This window comes from Passer domesticus, chromosome 2, assembly GCF_036417665.1.
Source record: "Passer domesticus isolate bPasDom1 chromosome 2, bPasDom1.hap1, whole genome shotgun sequence".
In the NCBI taxonomy this organism is placed as follows: domain Eukaryota; kingdom Metazoa; phylum Chordata; class Aves; order Passeriformes; family Passeridae; genus Passer; species Passer domesticus.
In genome coordinates, this window is record NC_087475.1 from 79,843,441 (window position 1) to 79,859,932 (window position 16,492).

Sequence of the window (16,492 nt, forward strand, 5' to 3'; positions counted from 1 at the left end):
TAAAGCTGAGGATAAGCTGCACTCCTAGAATTTTGGAAACACAATTCATTCACCAGAGCTGGAGCAGGGGTAAAGTATGAGATGAGAGTGGTTTCAGCTGCCCTCTCCAGCTGCATCGTTTGCTCCAATAAAAGATACTGCCTGTCCCTGGAAACCTGAATCCTCTTATCATGATGGCTGCTTTTGCTATCTTAGCTATTAGCCACGAGAAGATGATAAACAAAGCTTGACCTTCGAAAACAAATGCCATCATCTGAGATAAGAGGGAGCTGCTTTACCCTTCCCTCTTGCTGCTGTGTACTGCACAGGTTGGATGCTTTCCCAGCATGATGGTAAAAGGAGAAATGTATTTTCCATTCTGCACCTGGAACAGGATGCTTTCCAGGTTTACCCTCGGTTTGTTGCTGCTCCCATGGGATCCCAGAGGGCTGACTTGCCAGCAGAGGACACTCACAACCCGCTGTGCAGCTGAGCGTTCCCTCTTCTGGGAGCAGCTGTCTCCTGGCAGCTCATCTCCAAGGTGCCCCTGGCAGGGAAGTCGCAAGGCTGGCTCACAATACACTAAATAAAACCAAAAAACTGCCCCAGGGATACTGCTTACTGTGTAGTGAGCTGTGTGTGCAACAGCAGCCTTTGACAGTACTGGAGTTTATGTTTTCTTTAAACTCACATCGTCACCTGAGACTCTTCAGGTGTATTTTTTACAGACTCCTCTTCCTCTGTACAAGGAGCACTTTCACGGATGATTTTATAAGGTTTATTTTTGATGTATGTTCCTTTTTGCTTTCACCAAAGTGTCCTCAAAGACCAGTCTATGCAATACGACTTGGAATGTGTATTATTTTCACAAGTTTTCTATTCCTCACACAGTAGAGTGATTCAGTTGCAAGGTTACTTATGTTCAGATCTTTTCAGGGGATATAGGGCCTACCATGCTGCAGGATGGTAAGCAGACTCAGCACCCCCATCATACATCTGCATTGCCTACAGGAGCTCACATCTGGAACAGGTGCCTGACTTTCTCCTCTATGAAAACCAGAAGTCTGGTATGGCAAGGCTGAGGAGAGTAAGGGGTTGGGGAGCATCATTGTAAAGTTGAGTCAAGGCTGGAACACAAACTTGGAAGCCTTCTTGAATTCAACAGCATTACAAGACATGAAATGAAAGCATTTGAAACTGATGCCTATGAACTAGTCTAGTCTGAGAGGCTGTGACTTTGTAAAGACATTTTCTCATATTATGTTTAGCGAAGAGTAAAAACACAAGGTTGGCATCATGAAAGGGTGCTTCAAAGTTTCCCCTACACTGTAAGCGTGTCCTGTGCCCGCAGCATTTTTTTTGGGTTGGGTACCTTTCCTCATAGCTGCTGATGTTGTAAATCTTTGGTGTCGAGCTCTTATTTGAGGCATAGTCCCACTCAACCTCCTCTGCAGCAATGTAGTAGAGCCTCATGGCTCCACGCTGCTGCTGGGCTCGGGTGGGGTTGTGGCAGCTGCTGACCTCGTAGAGATGCTTCATCCCACCAACAAAGTGATCAAAAGTCCTGCAAACCACTTTGAATGTGCCTGGAAAGAAAAGCACATGATATTTAAGCAATTTAAAAAACCTAACAAGCATCTTGGCAAATTAGGTCCTGCATACATCTCTGATCTGTTCTCAGATAATCCTAATGTATAATGCTGTATGGAAAGTCAAGCAAGGGGATGTTTAAATAGAATGATAGAATATTCTACGCTGGAAAAGACCTTCAAGATTATCAAGCCAGCCATTAACCCAGCACTGCCAGGTCTACCACTAAACCACGTCCCTAAATGCCATCTCTTTTAAAAGTGCCATCTCTTTACAATCTTTTAAATACGTTCAAGGATTGTGACTCCACCACTTCCTGGGCAGCCTGCTCCAATGAACTAAAACTCCCTGATGCAACCTGAGGTTATTTCCTCTTTTCCTGTCACCTGTTACAACTTGGGAGTGGAGACTAACACCTGGTTAGTTACAGAGAGTGAGAACATCCCCTCTGAGCCTCCTCCTCTCTAGGCTAAACACTCCCTCAGCCACCTCTCACCAGACTTTTGCTCCAGACCCTTCCCCAGCTCCGTTGCCCTTCCCTGGACACGCTCCAGCCCCTCAATGTCTTTCTTGTAGTGAGGGACCCAGAGCTGAGCACAGGATTGGAGCTGTGGCCTCAGCAGTGCTGGGTACAGGGGGACGGTCACTGCCCTGCTCCTGCTGCCACACCAGTGCTGACCCAGGCCAGGATGCCATCGGCCTTCTTGGCCACCTGGGCACACCCTGGATCATGTTCAGCTGCTGTTGTCCAGCATCTCCATGTCCTCTTCTGCTGAGAAGTTTTCCAGACACTCTGTCTGCACCTTTGGCATTGCATGGGGTTATTGTAAGCCAAGTGCAGGATCCAGCAGGACTTGACCTTGTTTTGCTCCATAGGAAAAACCAGCCTGCTTCATCTTTGCTCAAAAATCACCATAAATTATTTCTAACTATTTGAGTTGGGTCAGCTTGGCCAAGGAAACTCTGAAAAGCACTTAGATGTCTGGCAGCAGGAATCAGCTTGCCAGTGAGCCCTCCCTGCCAGCCCTCCCCTGCAGACATGCCCACGAGGAACACAAGAAGAGGAGGAGGAAGCATTCATTGCAACACTCAATAAAGGCATGGAGAAACAAGGGGTGTGTTTCAGAGATGCTGGTTCCTTGCCCCTGAGCACAGAGCCACTGTACCAGCCTTCAGTGCAAGGGATTCTCCACGGAGCCCCTGCAGTTTGTCTGGTATAATCAGGCTGATGAAGGACTCTGCAGTACAGATATAGACCCACAATACAGGAATGCCTGCTTATAACCATTTATCTATATGCACAGTGAAGATAAACTGTAACTTTCTGACCCTTTGCACTCCCTCCATGAAAAGCCAAGCCACCATGGGCCTTTTTTTTTTTTGTAGCTCTGGTGGTCAAAGATGGTAGTGATTGTGGGAGCATATTTTGGCATGTTCATGGGCAGGTTTTAGTATTTATACTCTCCTTCTCTCCTGCCCATTTACTTAAGCAGAAGCTGGCGTGATGTTGTCTTGTACAGCTCCACCTGCTAGCACTGTGTGAAGGAAGAAAGCACTTTCACAGCTGCTTTGTATGTGAGTCAGTGATAGAACCAAAATTAGAAGCATAACTCTGTCCAGACTAGATCTCAGTCCATTTCCTGTGTTTCAGAGGCAAAACTGATGAAAAAGATAAAATAACATGTAATTAAAATAAAATCACATACATTGATGATTGTAAATATCTGGTAATTAATTCTATTTCCCTTACTGCTGGTAGAAAGTTAGCCAAAAATTAATAATCTCTTAGAATAATTGTTTATAGGTCCTACAGTGCAATTTCATGACAGATAATGGAAATGTTTGGAATTTGTGTAAGAAAAATTTCAGTTGTCTTACAGCATCTGTAAGTGAGGTCTAACCTGACACATACACAATTCCAATGTACATTTCTATCAGGTGCCCTGGCCATGGATGGCCCTTGGCATAGTCTAGTACAACCCTGATGACTCTGTTAATTTCAACAGAGTTGCACCAATGCAAAGCAAGGTAATGTTGTACTTTATATTGTGAAGATTATTTGGTGTCTCCAGCAAACAGCTCACACTCTCCTAGTTTGAAGTATGAATCACTGGATTACCCACGAGATTTAAAAATACATTTAATGTATAAGCTTCTGAAGAAACTCCTAAAGACTGACTATTACTGAAAAGCTTTTGTTGAAGTCCTAAAATACCTTAAATGATGATGACTATCCACATGGCAGTGAATTTGCTTTTCTAAAAAAAGTCTGTTTGGAGGATTATAAAATTCTATGAGCATCCTGTTGGCTACCTCTCTACCTGCTGCTCTCCCCAGGTCATTAAAGCCTCTGTTTTTTGGTGCACATGCATATTTGATGCATACACCTTCTCAGAAAATAATCCAGCCTGAATTCTCAGCTATGCTGGGTCCCCAGGGTCTCTCTCCTGCTTTCAGCCTCCTTGTTCAGAGCAGAGCATCTCACTGTATGTTGTTTTGGCTCACTGTTATCTGCAAGCAGCACACAACCAAAATCAGTTCATGAACATACCCACACGGTCTGGCTGCATTAGTGCTGTCCCTGATAAATGAGGAAACAAGGCCAGCCCATCCCTTGTCGTCCCTCTCAAGTCGATGGTGTTTCCTTGGAAATGAACCCCGTGCATGTCGTAGTGACTGCCCAGCCCAATGAGATGCCAGGAGACCTTGTCATTCTTGCACATGGTCAGGCCTGGCAGATTGCCATACAGGTAGCCATTGACAGCTGGAGAAGAAAGAAAAAATCCTGGTTAGCAGCAGGGCCACAGGAATGCATCACAGAGCCTCCTACCACCCACCTGGCCAAAGGCTCATGGCTCAGCAGGTCACTAAAGGGGCATTTTGTGAAGCAAAAGTAGGATTGAAGGACACCAAATTAACATCTAAGTGCTATTCCTATAAACACAGAACTTCTACCTCTTTGGTTTTAGCCTGTAAAATCTTATAATAGCTCTCTGTAGCACTCCTCCTCTGAGCTTTTGAGTGTACCTCCCAAACACCAGCCAAGTGTACAAATTTGGTACCTCCTTTCAGCCTGGAGAATGTATAACCTTGTCATTAAGGCTATGGAGAGAGCCATAAAGAGTCTGAGTTACAAGGGTGTTATAAGACAAAACTCCCTAATCCACAAATGTTCTCTGTGATCAATGTCTGAAAGATGCTATAAAAGAACAAAACTTCAGTATGAGATCCATCTCATAGAAGAAGAATAAAAAAGACAGGTCCAGAAAATCGCAGAGTTCTCTAACAATATCTATCTAAAGCAAAGGTAGGTTATGTGAATTGCTCAAGTCTGTCATCCCAGGGATACCTTGGTGGAGATCCATGCTGAAGTCAGATACTTGCATCCAGAAATGATGTTGTAAAACATTTCTGGCCATTCCCCTGGTCTTTGGGTCTCCTGTTCCAGATGTGGTCACTGCCCAAATGGGAGACAGCAGAGCAGGGCAGGTAGATTTTACTGCATGAGTCAGAGCCAAGGCCAGCAGTGAAATTTAAAACACTAGTGAACATTGGCTTCTTCTGCACCTGTCTCTGTCATTGTGCCTTTTTACAGAACTAAGTATTGTATCTAAAACCACTGCTCTGTTCCCTTTTTCCAGATGTAGTTGGTAGATGGATGCACTCATTGCCGCTGTGACTGGGATTTCAGCATGCACTCCAAGGGCATCAGGAGCTGGCCATAAGCTGACTGACAGCTTTCCAGCTCACTCTCCAGTGCAGTGCAGAAAGCTATGAATGATAATAAAACCTGCCAACTCATCTTCCTAATATGATTGAATAAAAGATATCATTAGCAGATATTAGATATTTTGTACCATGCATTTTGTTGGATTCCATGAAATCAGCATCAGTTTCATCCACTTTTGAAGGGTCTCCAGTAAATGCTTCAATATTCTTGTTCAGGTACCAGCTGTCATTCTCATCAAAGATTGAAAAGAGGAGGTAAAATTCTCTGTCTATTCCTTTCTGTTGATGAGAAGGAAGACAAGACATAAAAAAAAAAAAAAAAAGAGGCTACTCAATAAAAATGAATAGGTTTTTATAACAAAGCTTTCTTTTCCCTGAAGCCACCTTCTTACTAAATCTGCATAAAGACAGGAATTGGCACCTTTTCATCAGCCAGAAGGATGAATAAAGTGTCCATTGTGTGGTGTGAAAAGAGTTATTTGCATGCAAAAGACAGAAAAGCTAGGGAAGAGCCAGGATATTAGGGAACGGTGATTTTGTCTTCATAACCATCCCCTTAGGTTAGCTTTTACCCTGAGGAGTGACATTTGTTTAATCTCTGTAAACTGAATTGGAAACTGGGCAAATTGCCTCTATGGAAACCCCCAGTGCACCACCCTGCTCTTAGGGACGAGCAGATATTCCCGCTGGGCACCTGTGTCCTGTCGTGATTCAGGGTGTTCTTCCGACAGACCAGCAAAGGTCCCACGAGGCCGGAGTTGGTGTCCTTGACAGCATCGGTGGCTGAGTAGTACAGGTAGGTCAGGCACGGGGGGTCACTCTCTGTTGGACCTCCATTTTCAGGCACCCTCCATTTGTAGGTGAAGGTTTCACCTGGCTTGACGTGGGCTCCTGGCTTCAGGTAGCCTGTAGCGACAAAGTTGAGATGCACCAAGATTACAGGAAGGCTTTGTCTTCCTGACTACGAGAGTTAGATGGAAGTCGGGCATAGCTACAGATTTCTGCAGAGAAGCTCCCCCTTGCCACCACAGCTCAAGCACCATTCCATAGTTTGGGCAGCTGTGCCATGGGATCATCTCACCCGACTCCCGTGCCATGGGACAATCAAGCCAATTCCCAGCAGAACAAGTTTAGCTGCTCCACTCAGACACCTTCCGACGCTAGGTTGGATTATCTGGATTCAATCAGACAAGACACGCAGAGCTCATCCTGGTGCTTAAATGGCTTCCTCTAATGTTTGTAACTTACGTGCCCTGTCATGGAATTCATCTGTGGCACAAACTCAGACTCTGCTTCTCATTAAGTGCCAACAAATCAATTACATTAGTGAGCAGAGCTGGAGCTGTAGCTCTTTGTTTAGAAAACAAATCTGCTCCTGGTAATTGTTTCTTTTTGATTCTGTAGCAATGCACAGGAGCCTTTGTCAGCACCTCCAGAGAGTGGATGATATTGTTCTTTGTTGGAGGCTACTTTTAAAGGATTTGGGCCATTGTCTGCTGCTATGCAAAGGGTGGATTTAGATTGTCTTTTACACTTAAGCATCCATTGCCTATATTTTCTCAGCACACTCAGTCTCTGGTACTCAAAAAAAATCTTAGAAACTTAGGCACAAGTGAAAATAGCAGTATTACATCTGAGAACAGCTATTTGCTGCAAACTGCAATAGAAAACAGACTATAGCTTCCACAGCATCCAGTACTACTGGATTCATCCTGCAACAGTCCTCAATGAGGCAAACTCATTTTGACTTGGAGTCAAAAGCCCTCTGAGACTGACAAGTACCAAATGCAACATGCAAAAGTATTTCCTGAGAGCACCGAAAAAACCCAAACATATATCTGCAGGTATCTCTAGATGTAAGTATTTTTATTTACAGTATTTTCACGAGTAAGCTGCACTTAGACAATGCACAACCTCTGAAAAATTATTTACGCTCAGCATAAACCTACAGTCTCTTCATGCATACCTACAGGATTTCTGCATGTATACACCTGTAGATAGCTGTAATGGAAATCCACAGCACAAGAGTTAAAAAGAGAGAAGAAGGGGCAGGCAGATTATTGATTAATCTGGAGTCAGGTTTCTCTCCAAAGACCCAGAGGTGTGCCAGCTCATGTGGCTGCTGAATTGTAGGTCTTTGGTTGATTTTGCTACACACTGCAGTGTGGAGTGCTGAACAGGGACTGTTAAATGAAAGCACAGCAGCTTTGCAAGCAAGAAGCTGCACTTCCATTGGAGAGCTATCTCTGACATGGGTGGCACTGGGATCTGTGCAGATAACTCCAAGGCTGAACTTTAACCAGGTTTTTTTTATGTTTTGCCTCCTGGCGAATTTGTTGAGTTACAAGGTTGGGAACAAGAGACAACAATTTAATAAAGCCTTTTGCAGTGATCTTATTGTATGATGAGTTTTACACGTTGACCTAATTCTCTCTCAGCACAACTTTCAAAAGAGGGATTATGTCCTATGAGTTTCTTTTGATGTGTTGTAGTGGAAACAAAACAATTTAGGCAACAAGAAAACTACATTCCTTTTCAGTGCTGAAAATGCACTTTTTCAGAGACCACAGCTTTATCTCTGCAGAAGCTATGAATGGCATTCATCTCACCCTAACTGGGCCATCTCAAGCTTAGTCCCTAACTCAAACTCTAGACTTCTGTGGTTGGTGGAGACAGAATCACATCTCCAGAGGGCCTTCTTGTCACTGACTGTAAAAGGTGCCTACCAATTAACATGATATTTAACATTCAGTAGTTATACTTAGATGATAAGACTGTATTCTTGCACAAAATGAGAGGAAGAATTTCATAAATGCTCCATTTCAGCATTTATGTATTTATGAGAATTAATAAGGATTATCACTGCTGTGTTCCAGGGAAATCAGATAAAAGCTGCCTTTGAAACTGACTATCCTGACAGTAAAGCAAGGGCAATGGCCAGCCTGGACTACAGAACTGGGAGTGATGCAGCTGAGAACACGTGGATAGCTGTAGCCAAAGACTCAGCAGGGCCATCATACCAGATCCTAAGAGTTATAATTCTGGAGCATGTGCAGAGGTCATCCACTCCTTGAAATGGAGCAATATTAGATTAGAACCAAGAGAAATTGGATTGTGCTTGTGACTTTTGTTCAACATAGGCCTCAGCTAGTTTTAGATATCTTGTCTGGCACATATCCAAGGAGAAGAACCATCACATTTGCAGTGGAGTCCCATCGGTTGTGACATGAAAGGTAGATGCCAACTAAGCAAATCCTCCTTTCTGTGCCTTAGCATCCACGAAAGGGCAAACCTGCAGAGCTCAGCAGCAGATTTTTGGACTCAAGTATTCCAGAGATGAAGATCCAGTAGTGCAGCCAAAACTTACCATCTAAGTAGGGAGCACCTTCCGACAGCTTGCTGAAGCTTACACCATGGGCCATAATGCTATAGCTTCTTTTGGCTTTGTTGGCAAAAGTAACCAGCACTGTATCTCCCACTTCAGCTTTTATAACAGGGCCTTAAAAAACAGAGTGAGGGAAGGTATTAGAAGGATTGCTTTCCAGCACATTTCCACCAAAAGCAGAGAGAGCTGCATGCACTTAATTCCCCTCTCAGTCCAGATGGTTCTACATTCAAACCTGATGTAATGACAGGAGGGGAAAATATTCACTGTACCAAGTATTCCCAGGTGCTTCATGTCCTCTGACCAGGTCTTCTTAGTGAATGTTGCATCAGTATATCCCACATAGCGAACTTTCCAGTATTGCCCTCCTATTCTGTCAGTCCCTTGTGTGAAGTATCTTGCAGATTCACTGTGGAATTAGCAAATCAGACTGGTTAAATAATTAAAGGTTCAAACAGAACCCTTCATTTCAGATAAAGTTATTACTCCAGACAAAGGAGAAATGACTCCCCTAGTTACTAATCTCCATACACTTTCCTGGCATGTGAAGAAAGATATTACTGGTTTGAATTAGCCAACAAACGAGCATTCATTGTACATTAGACTTTTATGTTATACCCTGATTTACTTAGGGAGACATATATCAACTTACCTTAGGGTGAGAACTGTGCACAATGTGTGTCTAATCATTGTTGGCTTTTCTGGGAGACACTAAAACGCAATTTGTCTCAATCAGTAATATCAGGGGGGAAACTTCTGCCACTGTGGCACCTCTGAACTGCACTGATTGTAAGTGTGAAAAGCTGCCTGAAGAGCCTCGATGAAGGGTCATTAACTGTGTTGAACTTGGCATGCCTCACTTTCCCCATGGATTTAATGGAGCAAGGTAAGTGCTTCCAGAAGGCACCTTGAAGCATTGCAGTTATGCATCTAGCTTCCTGACAAGGCTGTTTAAATCCATTCCTCCCTGCCCCTTCAAATTAAAATTAATGACAGCACAGAACCTAGCCCATGTGAATCACTGGGGCAGTGTCAGGCTCCTGAAATTAAAGCACAATAGGAGTTGACAAGAAATCTTACCTGCCAGTGGCGTTCAAACCCTGCCCAGTGAATTTATCATAACCGTCAGGTCCATAATTCCAGAGCACTTCTTCAGCAGCAATGTAATATCTTCTCTTATGACTGATTGGTGAAGAGTGAGACAGGTTTTTTTGGCAGATCTGAACATCATATAGTGCCTCCATGCCACCTGGGAGAAGAAAGAGTCTGGAGGAGTCCCTGACAACATGCAGATTCAGTAATCTCATGGATACAAATGCACATTCAAATCTCTCTGGGAGCTACATGGATTGGAAGCAATTACTACGGTAAACTTCTATTTCAGAATACATTCTCTGCCTACAATGGGCCAGGTACCAACACCCTTCCTTTGCAAGGTGAATTTATGCAATTAAAAAAAAAAAAAGTGACTTTATGAAATAGGTGAAACCCATGAACATCAATGACACTCTTTAGTGGACTTATTTACTCAATTTCTTAATCTGCATAAGGATGGTAGAATGATTTCAGAGGTCAGAGTGCCTCCAGATATCTGCCAAATAGCATAATCTCCCCCTGGCTTCCACTGAAATACAGACTGGTTATTTCTGCTGAAGCTATTTGTTGCTTGCCAGAATCGAGTCTGTTTTGCCTGATGTAAGCCCCACGGGAATCAATGTGTGAAAATTCTCCCAACTCATCTCTGCTATGATAATTACACATTGCCTGCTGCCATGACACCTAGTTTATAATACATGCTTTTGGGAACTTGCACCACACAAATATCACAACATCACCATCAAAGTCCTTCACATAATGGTTTCTGAAAACACTGCCAAGTTTTGCCTGATTACCATAAAGCAAAAAGCTATTAAGTGTTCAGCTGGCATGATTTTTTTATGTGTAAGTACTTATCTACAACCAAAAAAACTGTGTTGAAAATTGGTGTTGAAAACTCCTCTCATTGCTCATCAAAATCTCGGGTTTGCCTAGGAATTGTGGTGACAGTGCTGGGTCTAGCAAGTCTTCCTCACATAAGTTACACGGCCAAGTCATTCATACTAGCTGAAGATTTGGCCCAACACGTATAATTTCTGGTATAATATAAACTCAGGACCATGATGTTTATCTGGTGAAACAGTTGCAAATTGTTCAAAAGTCACACAAAAAAAGTGTCAAATCCTACTTCCCCTGGAAACATCTCCCAGTTTTCTCTTCCAAACATAACAGAGGCTGATGAGGGAGGTCTATGGCAGTGTACCTCGGAGGTGCTCATTGACCTGGCACGTTATCAGCCACCTCCCGGGGCTGCCAGGAGTCATCTCCGCCGTGATGAATGTCGCTGGGAAGAGACCAACCACATCTGCTCTCTGGTCTCTGCTGGTGAACGTGTGGCCATAGAAATAAGCAGCGTGGATGTCTATCTCGCTTCCCATGCCAAACAAGTGCCAGGACATGGAAGTGTCAGCACACATTTCCAGGCCAGGGAGATTGCCATATATGTAACCATTAATAGCTAAAAAGAAAAGGATGAGACTTTATGAGAAGAGAAAGAAAAGTGCCTCTGGTCCCATTTCTAAGGAGTAGCATTTGAACATATGTCTTACTGCTCTGTTTGATCAAATGTCCCCAGTTCTCTGTCTGTGTCTGTGAAAAACATCCTGGGTAATATCAAGATGTTGCAAAGGCCAAGTCATCATCAAAAAGGCCTGATAATGAAGTTAACTTGTTCTGCAGCTATTTAGCGTGGCTGAAATCTATTTCCTCTTGTCCTACGTCATAAATATACCATTATATGCCAGGCTCAAGCAATTTAGATTTGAAAATTTTATCAGCTAAATCAGTGAAGTCAGCTCTGTCTTCCTTAACTTCTACATCTGATAATGTATCAGGATGGAGGAGAATGAGTCTCATATTTTGCAAAATATTTTATTTCCTAGGCTCCCCTGGAACAAACAAAATATACAGAAATAACTGGAATCAACTTCTTACACAAAATGTCCAAATAACACAAAGTACCATTGGCCAATATATCTCCGAAGTGCAGGAGTGGTTATGCCAGCCAGCCCACCATCCACAAGCTTTTTGAGAATTCTTTCAATACACACACCTCAAATTGCTATGCAACTTTCTTTGCTCTTTTCACAGCTGGACAAAAATCTGTTTCCTAAGATAAAATGCTAAACAAATGTCAGAGCTGGGCATGAAAGCCAAATCTCCTTTCTGCAAGTGTCATGTTGTTTTTAGGGAGAGGTTTTTATCAATACAGTACTTCAACACTCTGACCAATTCCTTGCTGACACAGATAAAGGAGAGACATCACAGGGGACAGAAAGTCCTACTGAATTGAAAAGAGCCTGGTCACTGCTGTAGGCCACCATTTACTCAAAAGTCCTTCTCACCATGCATTCGGTTGCTGGTCTGGAAACCTTCATCCTCTTTGTCAACTGTGTCTGGTTCTAAGCAGAAGGTGTTTATATTCTCATCGAGGTACCAGCTGAAGTTTTCATCTACAATGCTAAACATCAGGGCAAAAGCATTAGCAGCACCAGTCCCTTCTATTGTGGTCTCATCTGCAGTTCCTAAATTGCAAACGAAAAGGAAAGTGATAAAAAAAGCCTGGGACAGGACTGAATTTAAAAAATACAATAACCTTGGCACACTCAAGGAAATACAGTTCTTTGCCCACAGTCTGTAGGGCAGGATAAATTTCACCTAATTTTGCTCTTCCAAGGCATTTTGATCCCCCCTCCAACAGAATTTGAACAGATGAGTGTCTCCAGAAGGCAAAGCTAAGCTAAGTTAAGCTGATATTTCAGTATCTCTTTGGTCTGACATGAGCACAAGCCCCTGCCAGTATCTGTTGTCCCATTTCCGCACTCTTTGGCCCATCATATCCAACCCTGTCCCTTAGTCAGTGTCAGTGAGCATCTGTGCTCAAGCACAGTGAGCCAGGTCATGAGCTGGATCTATCCAGAAACCAGTGATTCATGGTTTTTTTGACAAGGGATTAAGGAGTGATGAGTGGTAGCCTGCATTTCTGTTGCACTGAAGTAAATACTGAACCATACCCCCAGAGCGGCCCTCTAAATGTGGCTCATTCTTCACAGACTGACAAGGAATCCATGAGAGTTATCGAGGACTAGATACTTAAATTTAAAAAGACTGAAGACAGGATGAACAAAATTTATTCCAGCTAAGTTCAACATCTTTATCCCTGTATCTATTTAGGGAGAGACCTGGGACTGGTGATACTGAGTAGTCTGTTATTATCCACTGGCAGGTGTAGATTTCATTCCAATCACTCGATCTCTGATCCCATGAAAACTCTCCCTTCCTCTGCCTTCTCTGGGGGAAGCTCAGAGTCTTGCTCTCAGTCCTGTGTCCACCACCACCAGCTGGAGGACTACATCATGTAGATATCCAACTTCATGAATTCAAGGCCAAACATGGAGATAACCTGGCCTTTCAGGCGAGGATTGTTTGGAATATGCTGTCTCCTAGCTCCACGTGTTATCTTGTAGTTATCAGCTCAGTGTTACATATTCAGTTCTGTGGATTTCAAAGGCTCTCGACAAGAATGTAAGTCTTAGACATTTTAATTGTGTGAGTTAAGCTGGAAACCAGGCCTGTATTTTCCACATTAAAGACTTTCTCTTCTTCATATATAGAACCTACTTCACTTAGAAGTACTGCAAATGAAATCAGGGCTGATTTTGCACTCTGGGAGTTACTGAAAAGAGGTAGCAGAGTTACATGTGCCCAGGGGAAGAATTTGCAATGACTCAGCTGATGAAGAGGAGAGGGCTGGTTCATGATGGCTCCAGCACAACATAAGCAGGCTATAAAATACACAGGACAGGTTGTTCTATGCACATCCACATAAGGTTGTGAGATATAAATTGTAAATAAAAATAAATACATACTCTCTATGTGGAAAAAATTACAAAGACTATGCTTTCAAATATGTAAATGCTAATGCCAAATTCACCCACCCAGCTCTAATTTGATTTCCTGAGTAGTAAGTCTTTGGTCATCCTCAAACTTCCCCAGTTTGTGAATACTTAATTTTGGTCTCTGCCACGACGGGATGGTCACAGAGCATGCTGCAGTCCCTCCACCAGCCGAGGCAAATCTATCGTGAAGCCAAAGGGGAGCAGGAAGGGGGTTGTCCCAGAGCTACAATACCTACCCTGGGATGCTCCTGGAATGGCCCATCTATTCCTTGCCCCTTTTTATGGGCTATGTAGGGATAGACTCTAGACCATCATGTTTAAACCTGTAAGCAAAAATGACTGTTAAGATGCCAAGCTTGGCAGAGGGGCTTGCTCTAGCAGTGTTTCTAGCTCAGTACCTTTTTTACACACCAGCAGAGGCCCAATTAAACCAGATGCAATATCTCTTGGTGTGTCAATGTGAGAATGGTAAATCCAAGTCAAGCAGTTTGAGTCTGCCAAAGTTGGGGAATAACCTTTCCTTACTGGCCATGTGTATGTGTAATTTCCACCGGGAACAACAAAGTCGTCCTCTTTGCTTTTACCGCCAGTTCCATCAGGGTAAAGTGCTCCTAATACATAAAAAGGAAAAAGGAAGACTTTAGCCAATCACTAGTTGCTTTTGTTAAATCAATGTGTAATTTATTCTATTTTAACTGGTATTTATAAAATAATAGCAGCATTCACAAATACAGAATCATTGAGACATTTTGAAAAAACTCAGAATTTCTGTCAATCTCACCACAAATATATTGGGAGTTAAAATCCATTTTTTATTGGAAGATAAACCTTTAAAAATGCATTAACAGGCTCCATTTCTTCCTAGTCTCTTCACTCTTATCAGTCATCTAGAATTTTGTCATCTAACAGTGTGTCTTTTTTCACGGGAAACTCATGCAAATACTGACTGTAGCCACATCCACGCAATCCTCTAACATAGAATACACATGCATAGGTCTGGGATTCTGAAAATTAGATCGTGTCTGTTATAGGCTAAAAGAGAGGAAAATATTTAGTTGCAAGAACTCCATCTATTCAAATAGACTAGAGGCAGAAGGAAGGAGGGGAGATGTTTTGGTGAGTTATGATTCAGAAAAATAATTCAGGCAAAAAGACCCATCTAACCTGTTTCAGTACTGGGTTTATCCCAGGTGTCAAAAGTTTGTGGCAAAAAGTTTTGAGATGTGGCTGTTCCTGGTTTTAGTCATCAGCTACAATTACTGATGAGCTTATGAGAGGGTGATCTAAAGTCCTCTGATGTCAATGTCAATAACAATAAATACTGGGACAGACTTGTAGCCATGATATGAGTTACTCCAGGGAAAAAGAGAGGAAAAGGCAAGCCAGATTTTACCTTCAGAGTCCTTGTCATAGAAGACCCCATGTGGGTGCACAGAGTATGGGCGGGAAGCAAAGTTTTTCAGATGGATGATAAAGACATCCTCTTCTTCTGCCTTCAGGACTGGGCCAAGGAAGCCCAGCCATGCTGCTTTGGGGATCTCCTGGGAGTAAGTGTCATCTGTGAATTGCCTAAAAATAGCCTTTTTGTACACACGTCCTATCCGGTTGGCTCCTCTTGTTGCATACACGCTTGCAAACCTGGTGTCGGGAAGGGAAAATTTGAGACAGTAAACCTATCTTAAGAACTGATCAAACAATTGGTGCTTGCAGTGCAGATAAATAGTTCCCTGGGACACATCTTGTGGCTGGTAGAATGGAATTAAAGCTCAGGAGTACATCAGGACAGACCTGGCAGGGCCCAAGCCCCTTTCTGTACAGTAACAACCATCCCACTTGCAGGTCTGGTCTTTAGCACAGTTGCTCCAAGCCTTCATTGAGGACCAGCCACTCAAGCCTCAAGCTGCTCAATTTTAACAGCTTCTCCCTCTTTTGAAGGTTTGAAATCTCACCTCTGAAAACACGACTGTTCAGAAGGAAAATAAAACCAAATTAAGATTTTTCAAAAGCCAGTAAGAGAGATTCTAATCAACCAGCTTGACTCCCTGGAAGAGTAGCATTAAATGTGTTTTGCATGAAATGTATAGCTTCCACATTCCAGAGTCTATGTTTATAGCAACTTCAAGTGATGGGCAACCCACCATGTGGTCAGTGGTTAACATATTATAACTTTTAAATACCTGCTCCCTTCGAAGCCTAAATTGCATTTGCAGTCTAATATCATCCAGCTCCACACTCCTACCACTGGTTCCAGTCAAGCTCTCTCTCAGATCAAAAGAGCCACATACCATCAGAAACTTCTTTTTTATGCAGACACTTGCATAAGTTTTAATTAATTGACTAAATTGCCTCCTACCCTTCTTCTGGACAAACCAAGCACACTGACACTTTTTAGGTGACAAATCTTACGCAAAGCTCTCTTTTGAAAGCAAATATTTCTCTGTCTCTGTTGAAGTCTCAACAAAAGAACTCATGCAATAGACAAGTAATATTCCACCTAGGGTCAGAGATGTTCCCAGTCAATATTTCTTACATATCTGAGAATGAATTTTGCCCTTTTAACTATAACATCATACTGATGACCCAGTTCATCCTATCTGTGATGACATAAAATCCATTTTTTAATTCTCTCCATGTTACAGCTGGTAAATATGATATACAATCTTCATCCCTAATTATAACACTCAATGAAGGCAGAAATTAGACCCTTTGCTACACAGCAAGCGAGAGGTTGTATGACCGATTTCACCATAATTGACCATGAGCTTTTTCATCCCCTAAAGATTGATTGAACTTTCACGCTTCCTAAAAAACTCGT

General features: G+C 42.7%; 1 protein-coding gene across 8 annotated transcripts in view; it reads right to left on the reverse strand.

Moving 5' to 3' along the window:
- Positions 1-16,492, reverse strand: part of HEPHL1 (hephaestin like 1) — a 52,356-nt gene that overhangs the window by 10,281 nt on the left and 25,583 nt on the right. For 6 of the 8 annotated variants that reach the window (XM_064409500.1, XM_064409499.1, XM_064409497.1 and 3 more), the window contains 11 exons: positions 15,071-15,315; positions 14,076-14,288; positions 12,124-12,303; positions 10,983-11,237; positions 9,764-9,932; positions 8,956-9,092; positions 8,666-8,797; positions 5,993-6,204; positions 5,427-5,577; positions 4,121-4,333; positions 1,352-1,565 (listed from right to left, as the gene is read on the reverse strand). In XM_064409500.1, the coding sequence (XP_064265570.1) occupies positions 1,352-1,565; positions 4,121-4,333; positions 5,427-5,577; positions 5,993-6,204; positions 8,666-8,797; positions 8,956-9,092; positions 9,764-9,932; positions 10,983-11,237; positions 12,124-12,303; positions 14,076-14,288; positions 15,071-15,315 (2,121 nt within the window). Of the gene's footprint in view, positions 1-1,351; positions 1,566-4,120; positions 4,334-5,426; positions 5,578-5,992; positions 6,205-8,665; positions 8,798-8,955; positions 9,093-9,763; positions 9,933-10,982; positions 11,238-12,123; positions 12,304-13,913; positions 14,001-14,075; positions 14,289-15,070; positions 15,316-16,492 lie in introns of those variants that run through there. The other 2 variants (XM_064409502.1, XM_064409504.1) reach the window with 2 other exon arrangements.